General features: G+C 43.9%; 1 protein-coding gene across 1 annotated transcript; it reads right to left on the bottom strand.

The window, feature by feature from the left end:
* Window positions 1-2,483: 2,483 nt before the first annotated feature.
* On the bottom strand, window positions 2,484-5,145 carry RPS8 (ribosomal protein S8). The gene is made up of 6 exons (XM_079152464.1): window positions 5,101-5,145; window positions 4,589-4,695; window positions 3,979-4,078; window positions 3,411-3,586; window positions 3,090-3,219; window positions 2,484-2,648 (listed from the first exon to the last, which is right to left on the bottom strand). The coding sequence occupies exons 1-6, from the start codon at window positions 5,102-5,104 to the stop codon at window positions 2,539-2,541; spliced, it is 627 nt and encodes a 208-aa protein (XP_079008590.1). The 5' UTR covers window positions 5,105-5,145; the 3' UTR covers window positions 2,484-2,538.
* Between the last annotated feature and the right edge of the window lie 5,587 nt (window positions 5,146-10,732).

Raw genomic sequence — 10,732 nt, 5'->3', positions numbered from 1 at the left:
TAAGGGTTTGGGAATATGCCATGGAGGATTAAACTCAGATGAGAAGCAGTCACATGCCACCCACCACCCCAGACCTCAGCATTTGGATGTTCCTGCAGTCCTCCCAACCAAACGGGAGAACACTTCAAGGGGTAGAATCACGCGTCCACCTCCACGGTGTGCCTGCAACGCTGGAGCACTCAGTTAGGGGAGAGAGGCCCTGTGGATAAGACCCATGGAGACTGGAATTATAAAACTGGGCTCCTTCCAAGCTCTAGCCTCCACCTAAAGATGGTGAATGACAAACCTGTCTTGCCTTTACAACCGAAGAACTACTATCAGAACAAAGGAGGAAGACAAAGGAGGGAGGCACTAGGGGTGTACAGTTGCCCTGGCATTCAGTGGGGGAAAGGGGAAGATTTGATCGCTGGCTACATTTCTTTATCTTTTTTGAATTCTAGAGATTCTAGCAGGAGGAATACTCTACCAGTTAGTTACATCCCCATCCTTTTGAGGCAGGGTCTTGCTAATTTGTAATTTGCCCAGGCTATTTTTTTTAATGTTTATTAGTTGTTTATGGACCTTTCTTTTATTTATGTATTTATATGTGGTGCTAAGGATTGAACCCAGTGCCTCACACACACCAGGGAAGCACTCCTTCACTTAGTCACAAGCCCAGCCCCCAGGCTGCTCTTGGAAGTTGCCAACCTCCTGCCTCAGCCTCCCTAATAGTTAGAATTACAGATGTGTGCCACTAGGCCTGGCAATACTAAACAGTTCTACACCTGCTTCCAATTTCCAAATCTATTTATTTTTAGGTACTGAAGGTTGGACCCAGCTCTTTTTAGTCCTTTTCATTTTCTGGACAGGGTCTAAGTTGCTGAGGCTGGCATTAAAACTTGTGATATTCTTGCCTCAGATTACAAGCATGTCTCCAGTTTCCAAATCTGTAACGTGGAGACTTAAGAACCCTACAATGATAGCTATTCATTCAGAAGGCTTCTGGGTTTTTTTCTTAGGTTTCAGAGATATTCTTGCTCTATGGTGAGAATCATCATCTATGGAGGCTGTGGAGATGGTGAGCAGGTAAATTTAAGACTAGAAAAAAACAGATATTTTTGTTGGATTAGAGATAGAAGAGAGGGAGAACCAAGCTGTAATACTGACCACTTGGGAGGCTGACAGATTCTAAGTTCTAGGAATGCCTGGTAACTTTAGCTAGAGTCTCAAAATAAAGCAGGCCTGGAAATGTAGGTCAGTAGAGTGTGTGCCTAACCTGTGGGAAGCCCTGCATTAGATCCCCACTACTGTGCAAAAGGAAAAAGGAGGGGGAATGCTCAGTGTTGCTTTACTATGCTTGATATGTGAACTCAGTAAACATCAGCTGATATTAAGGTAGTGAACAAAGATGAACACTGGGAAAGCAGGGCCTTGTCTCACCAGAGCCAATAGTAAGTTTTTTTATTTGGTCTTCAAAAGCAGTTTCAGTACTCAGAAGAGGCTGATCTCCTGATATACCTTTTAATCATCTTTTCACAGAAGTCTGGAACTTAGCCAAGCTGATTAACTACTTGGATTTTATGCTTCTTCAGCTCTTAAAATAGGTCCTTTAGCCAGGTGTGACACATACCTGTAATCCCAGTGACCTGGGAAGCTGAAACAGGAGGATCACTCACAAGTTCAAGGTCAGCCTCGGCAGTGTGCTTGCCTTGTAAGTAAGCACAAGGCCTTGGGTTCGATCCCCAGCACCAGAGTCCAAAAGACAACAAAAACATACTAACTTATTATATTCGTATATTTATATATGAACGACACTGAGATATAATGGGTTAATCTGCTCTCAGCGATGCAGAAAACACTCTGAATACAATTTTAAGGTTTCCAGACCATCCATTTACCAAAACTAAAAATTGGTTGTGGGTATAACTCATTGCATGTGGTCAGCATGCACAAGATCCTGAGTTTGATCCCACACAATCAAACCCTCACAATCCAGGTCCACAATGAAAACATACCAACTTATTATATTCATATATTTACATATTTCTTCTTAAAAACTCCCCAATACAGCTTCCACTGAAACCCAGTGAGAAACAATGGCCCAACTATGCAAAGTCAGAGTCTACATAGTCCAATAAGTTGGGCCTTCAGGGATATAAGAGGCCAATGAGGACTCCACAGTGGGAAGAACCAGGTTAGGATAGAAGGTGGGAAGAGGGGCATACCACATATCATTATCAGTTTTGCTCAAAACAGGAAAATCAGCCAGGCATGGTGGCACATGCCTATAATCTCAGTGGCTTAGAAGGCTGAGGCAGGAGAATCTCAAGTTCAAAACCAGCCTCAGCAACTTAAGTGAGGCCCTAAGTAACTCAGCATGATCCTGTCTCTAAATAAAATACAAAACAGGGCTGTGGATGTGGCTCAGGGATCAATACTCCTGAGTTCAATCCCCAGTACAAAAATAAATAAATAAAAAGCCAAATAGTCAAACAACATGAACATAGGGCATAGAACAATAAACACTTTTATTACACGAGCTAAGACAGAAGGGAGAACTCATTTGCCTTTCCGGGCTTTGATTTTCCTTAGATAGAACTCCAACTCCTTGCCTTCTAGCACATAGCCATCTGCTCGGCCACACTGTCCTGGTCTTGATGCAATGCAGGCTGCAAGAGATCATGTGGCTCTTAGTGAATGACAAAAGGCCCCACATACCTATATAATCCTCTGAAAAAGGTCCATGTTGGTTCTGGGACCCTGGGGGCAGGCATGAAGCCCACTGTCTCCTCAGACACACTTTATCATCACTTAAAAGTCAGTAGCAGAACTGGACAAAATTTTCATCACTGAGACAGCCCCCTCACTGCCTGGGCTTACCAAAATATCCCTAAATCTGAGGTCAAGCTTTAAGGATGTGTGGATATACCCTTTCTACCTGCAATTTCACATTTCACTTTCATACCAATGTCCTACTATCATTAAACTTCTTTGATGAACCCTCTAGATAAACATGCCTGGCAGTGAAGTAAAATCAACTGAAGGGTAAAATGCAGAGGGCACACTGCATCTTTGTGACTCCCATTTCCCCAACCCAACAGCCATCTCACCAAGCAGCTTGCCCTGCTGGAACTGCTCCTCCAGGAGAGTGCTGATTTTAGCATTCTTCTTCCTTTCATCGTATTTCTTTTGAATTTTCTTTGATCGCTTTTTGTTTAAAATTTCTTCCTCCTCAGGAGTCTAAATAAAAAGGACACAGATGGCTTAGCTCAGAGAAGCCATCAGAGCCTCCTTCAGCCCAATGCCTGCCCTCCTCAGCACTAAAGGCATTCATCTCTCTCCCTTCAGCAGCAGAACTGGACAGAGTTTTCATCACAAGAAGGCTCAAATCAGGCAGCCCTCCCCCTAACCCATACAGGAGTGGCACGCACCAGCTTGGCCCCCTTCTTGCGGCCCAGGGGCAGTGCATAGTGGGATTCGTACCACTGTCGGTACGGTGTGCTATCAATGAGCACGATGCAGTTCTTCACCAGGGTCTTGGTGCGGACCAGCTCATTATTGGATGCATTGTAGACAACATCAATGATCCTTGTTTTACGAGTACAACCTACTCACAAGAGAAATTCAGAATCAAGTCATGTAAACCAAGGGTCAATTAACTGGACTTTCCTTACCTCCCAAAGTAGGGCAGAAGCAGAAGGGAACTCTAATTCACCCAGCCATGGGGTATCAGCTCCTCCACAATTCCATATTTTCCTAGGGCCTGTGTTTGACAACTAACCTTCTAAAAATCAGCCCCAATCCCTCAGGCTATGGGAGTAAGAGACCAGGGCAGAACAGTCTGGAGAAAACTCTCTTGCTACCTCAAGGCCTTTCAGCAAGGAGACACGTCTAAGTGCTTTGCTCCAGAGCATGCAATCCCTTATAAAAAAGCACTTACAAAAGTTTAGCAAGACTTAAGTGCTAAGTTCCCACCCACTTCTTATGGGTCCCACTCACACTCAGAACCCCAGGAGAAGTTCCCCACATCCAGCCTCAAAGCCCGGTACTTCTTGTTGCCTCCTCGCACTCGGACAGTGTGTATGCGGCGGGGGCCAATCTGCAGAATACAAGGAGACAGGAACTAGGTTATCAAGGAGGGCCAGACAAGTGAGGGAAGGCAACCTGGATTGAAAGGAGGCAACTGTCAGTGTAACTATGACAAGTCCTTCCATTGGCAAGTGGCACACAGGTGACCAATACAGCCACAACCACGCCTAAGGATACTTTTTTCATCACTCTAGTTACCTCCTAAGAAAAAAACCTGCGGCCCAGCACTAAAAATTAAGTGTCCACTAAACAAAAAGACCAGCCTCCTGATCACAAGAAATGCCCACCCTTCCAGGAATTGATCAAATCCCAGCCCGCATCTGTCTCTACCAGACCGTAAACTGGGGGGACCGAATCCAGAGGCCATGCTTTCATTTAGTATTTATTCAACACATAAAGGTAGGGAGACCGTCCAGTCCCAAAGAAAATCAGAACCTAAGAAAATTCACAACCACCAGCGATCCGACTAGGTAACATGGGAAAGCAACCTTTCAGGCAGCAAGGCCCAGCACGCACCTACCTTAGTGTTGGCAGCAGGGCGTCCCAACTCATACTTCCGCTTCTTGTGGTAGGGCTTTCTCTTGCCCCCAGTCTTGCGGCGCTTGTGCCAGTTGTCCCGAGAGATGCCTGTGTGTGGAAACGGGGGCGGAAGCTTGAGCTGCTGGAGCTCGGTGCGGAAGGCTCGGCCGCTCCAGACCTCACTCGCCTGGCGGGCCGCACGCTCAGCTCTCCAAGGTTGGCTTCCCCACTGCTCAGTCAGCAATGTGCAGCATTACCGAAGTGTCATCATACACGTGCGGCCCAGCCGTAGCTCCTTCCCACGGCAGCCATGTTGATGCAGCTTGCACTCCGGAGCCCCTGTAGTACCCCCCCCCCACCAGCCCTTAGCAGCCTAAAACCGGTGGGCCACCCCCTTCGCGGTTGTTTGTGACCAGAGATCGGGGCGCCTCCAGTCCTAAACTCGCCGTGGGGAAGGATGGCACCGGATTGAGGTCACGCCGGTTCTCAGCCCCAACTCAGGGAAACACTCACCCATCGCTCGGCGCCGGCTGGAAAGAGGAAACGCAAAGCTTCACGGTCCAGTTTGTGAGACCCTGCCCCGCCCCCTTTACGTCTCTTCCGGGCGACGTGACTTACGTCTGTGCGAGTTTTACTGAAGCCTGAAGTCTGCGGGTCTGGTACTCTCAGCCGCCTGACCTTAGGCAGATTGGGGGGGTGAGCACGCAGCTGTTTCGGTAGAAATGCAGTAGTTTAGGGTACTACTGAGCGTGATTTTGACTTTTTTTCCCCCCTTTGGTACCAGGGATTGAATTTAGGGGCGCTTAACCACTGAGCCACATGCCCCAGCCCTTTTTATATTTTATTTTGGGACAGATCGCTAAGTTGCGTAGGGCCTCGGACTCGGGTTCCTCCTGCCTCAGCTTTCCGAGCCTCTGGGATTACAGGCCTCCGCCTATTTACGTTTTTGAGAGATTCGTTTCAGAGGCTACTCCAGTAGTCTAGGATGAGAGGTACGGGCGAGGCTGTGTTGGAAAAGGCTGGAAGGCAGTGGAGATGGTAGGCTTCGGTTTTGTTTTGAAGGGTTTGGTGATAGGTTGAATGTGGTGATTGAAGGAGGAGTCGGCAAAGATTTCTTCTCTCTTGACCAGTTTGATGAATATTGGTGCCATTTAACAACAGGATAGGCTAAGGTAGTGTTCATGTCTGAGATCTGGGTGAATTATGTAAATGGCAATGACAGGTAAGCTGAATGTTCATTTCTGGTCATCCTTAGATAAGAGATATAGTCAGAAGGTGTTACTTTGGGAATCGTTGGTATATATGGGATAATTAAAGCCACAAGAGGAAAGAGAATCTAGGGAGAGAGCATGGGTTGGCAAACTTTTCTTACGAAGAGTAAATAAGTTCTGCTACTGATTTTTAAGTGATGATAAAGTGTGTCTGAGGAGAAAAAAAATTAAGTTTGTACCTTGGGCATAACTACTCAACTCTCCTGTGTAGTGTGAAAGCAGCAATATGCAATATAAGTGAATGGGTGTGGCTACATTCCAATAAATCTATGGATACTTGGATTTGCATTTCATATAATTTTCATGTATTATCTAGTAAATAACAATTGTAGGAAGCTATCCTTTTAAACTAAGCTATTGCAATAAGGCCCTAACAGACCAGACTAAAGATCAAAACGGAGGGCTGGAGGGTATATAGCTCAGTGATAGAGGGCTTGCCTAACATCCCTGAGGCGATGGGTTGATCTCCAGTATCGCAAACATTAAAATGGAGCTACTTTAGTATACTAAAGTCCTACATCACTATTTGAAACTAATCTGACCTTCAGAGACATTGAAAGACATTGAAAGATATAAAAGCCAAGTTTCCCAAACAGGCCAGTTTAAATTGGCACAATGAAGTTCCTTCTGCTTTAATCCTTACAAAAAAATAACCTGATGTTAACCAATCAGTTATTTTTCTATTATTCTGTAAGCCCTTTTCTGTCTATAGCACCACCGTCAGCGTATTGGAACACATTCTATTTTAGGGAATGAAGTGTGTCTGATTCTAGAATTTCTAAGTAGAGCTAATTAAGGTCTTTACACTTGTTATACTTTTGTCTTTTGACACATGAAACACTATACTTTTGATTTTTTCCCAAACATTTAAAAATGTAAAAGCCATTCTTAGGTCATGGGCCTTGTCAATGCAAAGTAGTCTGCCAACCCCTAGCATTGAGAAATTTGACAGGGCTGGGCATGGTGGCCACACACCAATAATCCCACCACTCAAGGCTGAGACAGAAGAATCACAAGTTTGGAGCCAGCCTCAGCAATTTAGCAAGCAAGACTCTGTTGTAAAATTAAAAAAAAAAAAAAAAAAATAGAAAAAAAGAAAAATGAGAGCCAGGCACAGAAGCATACACCTGTAATCCCAGCTACTCCTGAGGGTGAGACAGGAGGAACAAAAGTTTGAGGACAGTCTGGACAATATAGCAAAACCCTGTCTCGAACTTAAAAAGGTCTTGGGGCCAGGGATGTAGCTCAGTAGTAGAGCATTTGCCTAGAATGTACAAGGTCCTGGATGTGATTCCCAGCACCAAAGAGTGGGTTGGATCAAGCAGTATAAGAGGGCCTAGGTCTAAGCCTTAAGGAATATCAACAATTCAGGATAAGATAAAGTAAGCTGGCAAGGGAGACCAAAGGACCAATTCAAGTGGCAGGAACAAAGTTAGTGTAGAGTGGTGTGTACTGAGTGCTATTTAGTCATAGATTAATGGTGGGTGTAGTAGTGCATACCTGTAAGGCTGAGGCAGGAGGACGCAAATTTAAGGCCAGCATGGGAAACTTAGCAAAATCCTGTCTTAAAACAACAACAACAATAACAAACAGGGATGTAGCTCAGTGGTAAAGCACCCCCCTGGGTTCAATCCCTAGTATTGATTTAAAAAAAACTAAAAAGTTACAGTTCAGTTGGGTAATCTGAAAGTCCTTGGTGATATTGGCAAGAGCAGTTCCTGTGCAATGAACCGAGCAAATACTTGATTCATTTTTTTTAAATTAGTTGCCAATGGACCTTTATTTATTTATATGTGGTGCTGAAGATCAAACCCAGGGCCTCACACATGCCAGGCAAGCGCTTTACTACTGTGCCACAACCCCAGCCCTTGATTCATTAAAAAAAAAAAAAAAATTTTTGTAGTTGCAGATGGACAGCATGCCTTTATTTTTATGTGGTGTTAGGGATTGAACCTAATGCTTCACATGTGCTAGGCAAGTGCTCTGCCACAGAGCTACAGCCTCAGCCTCTTGATTCATTTTTATCAAAAATGAAAGAGAATGGGAAGTTGAAAAATAGAAAGAAAGAGTATGTAGACAATTCCTTGAGAATAACTTGGAAGAGGAAGATAAATTATCTAGTGGCTAAAGAGGAGGAATGCAGAACAGAGGGAAAGTATTTTAAGGGAATAAACCGATGCATCAGTCCAGCTACACTTGGCTCCAGATTACATCTTATTCCTTGGCAGATAAGCACTCTTCCACTGAGCCACATCTCCAGCCCTATATCTCATCTCCTGGAAGAGATTCAACATTACCTCTTCTTTATTTTCAGTTTCCACTACTTTTACAGTGTATTCAGAATAAAATAAAAATCCCTTATCAGGCCTCTGCTTATCTCTCTAACTGCTCATCTCCTACCACTCCCCCTTACTCCAGGCACACTGACCTTGCTTTTCCTGCTTCAGGCCTTAATGCTTTGACAGGAAAAGCTGTTTTCCCAAGTCTTAGTTGGCTTTCTCCCTCTCTTCATTCAAGTATATTCAAAGTGTTCCCCTACCCCCCCAACACACACTGGGAGGCCTTTTCTGAGTCTGCTCCCCTGCTCCCCAGTACTGGGGATTTAAGCCAGGGGTGCTCTACCACAGAGCTACATCCCCTTTTATTTTTTGAGACAGGTTCTCACTAAATTGCTGAGGCTGGCCTTGAACTTGCAATCTTCCTGCCTTACCTCTCAAGAAGTTGAGATTACAGGTGTGCATCAACCTGCATCCAACTGGAGCCTGATTTCTAAAGTAGCAAAGCTCATCTTTCTCTACCTAATACTACCTCTAATGTTTTTACATGCGTATCTGTCTTAACCAAAATATACATGAGGGTAGAAACTTGCTCCCTATTAAAATTCTAAAACATAGAATAATGCCTGTCATTTAGTAAGCATACAATAAATATTTGAATGGTACACAAATATTTGGACAATCTAATTTTCTACTTAACCATATTGTATTCACCAGTTTTCCTAGATATTCTTATTTATCTATTTACTTATTTTGTGGTGCTGGGGATTGAATCCAGGACCTTGGGCTTGCAAGGCAAGCACTCTACCAACTGAGCTATATCCCCAGCCCTAGATTTTGTAATATACCATTATTAATACAAAAAAGGGGAAAAACAATCACTTTAGAACAGAAAAAGCACTTGACAAAATCCAATATCCTGCTGGTTGCAGTGGCTCATACCTATAATCCCAGTAATTCAGAAGACTGAAGTGGGAAAATTACAAATTGCAGGCCAACCTTGGGATTTTAATGAGACCCTGTCTTAAATTTAAAAAAGGGGTGGTGGTGGCTGGGAATGTAGTTCAGCAGTAAAGCACCCCTGGGTCCAATCCATAGTACTGCATGCCCCCCAAGAAAAAACAAAAAAAAAAAAAAAAACATGCTTAAGTAATAAAAACATTCAATAAACTGGAAATAGAATTGAACTTCCTTGACCTGATAAAGGGTGACTACAGGTGGGTGTGGTGGCACATTCCTGTAATCCCTGCGCCTTGGGAGGCTAAGGCAGGATCATGAGTTCAAAGCCAGTCTCAGCAACTTGGTGAGATCTTGTCTCAAAATAAAACATAAAAAAGGCTGGAGATGTGGTTCAGTGGTTAAGAGTCCCTGGATTAAATACCTGGTACCCCTCCCCTGAAAAAAAAGTTTTGAATTATATAAGTGATTGTCCAATTCAGAATACTAAAAACCACTGAATTGTGCATTTTTACATTAATTAATACTATGGTATATAAATTGTATCACAATAAAAAGTTATTTTGCCCAGGATTTAACTCAAGAACACTGTGTTGCCAGCCCTTTTTATATTTTGAGACAGGGTCTCACTAAATTGCTTAGGACCTCACTCAGTTGCTGAGGCTAGCCATGAACTTGTGATTCTCCTGCCTTGGCCTCCCCAAGCCATTGGGATTACAGGTGTGTGCCACGGCATCGAGGCCACAGAGAGTGCCATTTCCGTTACACTTGTGATTTAGCCAAATTTCTGAATCCAGAAATTCAGAATTTAATGTCACCTCAGATGTGTACAATTCTCTCATTACAAGGTAGAAAATGCCCCTATTTTTCAAACAAATGGAGGGACTAAGAATATTGCTCAGTAGTAGAGCACTTGTCTTGTACACATGAAGCTGTGGATTGGATCCTTGGGCACTGCAAAAACAAAACAAAACAAAACAAAAAAACCCAAAACACCCAGGTTGAGGACCAAGATCAGGTCCATCCAACCCCATCATTCTCTGCCTTTTGTAACAGCCTACATAGTCCATGCTGCTTGCCTGTTCTCATTACTGAGACCATCCTAACCACACATTTGACTATGTTTAAAACTCTTCTTTATGGACACCTCATTATCATTCAGTTAATTCAAACCCCATGACACAGAATTTGGTCCTTCACTTTGCAAACTGCCCATGGCCTATGCTTGGACCCTCAGTCTAACTTGCAAACTTCTCAATTTTCCAGGACCAAACTGGTGTTGCCATTCAGATCTTTTGTCTAGAGTCAAGTGTTTTTTTTTTTCCCCCAGGGATTGAATCCAGAGGCTCTTAACCCCTGAGTCACATCTCCAGCCCTTTTTGAGACAAAGTGTTGCTAAGTTGTGTAGGGCCTTGCCAAGTTGTTGAATGGCTTTGAACTTGCCATCCTCCTGCCTCGGCTTCCCCGAACAAACCCTTGGGATTACAGGTGTGCGCATCACTACACCCAGCTCAGGTGCTTTCTTGTCAGACTCTGCACATGACTTGAGCGCAATCATAGAGTAGTACTATCTCCTCCCTACTTATAGTTCCTGTCCATTATAGTACAAATGTAATAGGTTGAAAACAAGCTAGTTTGGAG

The sequence above is a fragment of the Sciurus vulgaris genome (assembly GCF_902686455.1).
Source record: "Sciurus vulgaris genome assembly, chromosome: 1".
Lineage (NCBI taxonomy): Eukaryota > Metazoa > Chordata > Mammalia > Rodentia > Sciuridae > Sciurus > Sciurus vulgaris.
The sequence above is the reverse complement of the archived record's forward strand: the minus strand, read 5'-3'. Positions and strand labels throughout refer to the sequence as shown.

Bases quoted from the DNA above. Each gene is read 5' to 3' on its own strand.
- RPS8 (XM_079152464.1), bottom strand. The intron at 4,079-4,588 runs GTAGGTGCGTGC...TGTATTCTGCAG, and splicing joins GCCCTGCTGCCAACACTAAG to ATTGGCCCCCGCCGCATACA. The intron at 3,220-3,410 runs GTGCGTGCCACT...CTTTTTATTTAG, and splicing joins GCAAGAAGGGGGCCAAGCTG to ACTCCTGAGGAGGAAGAAAT.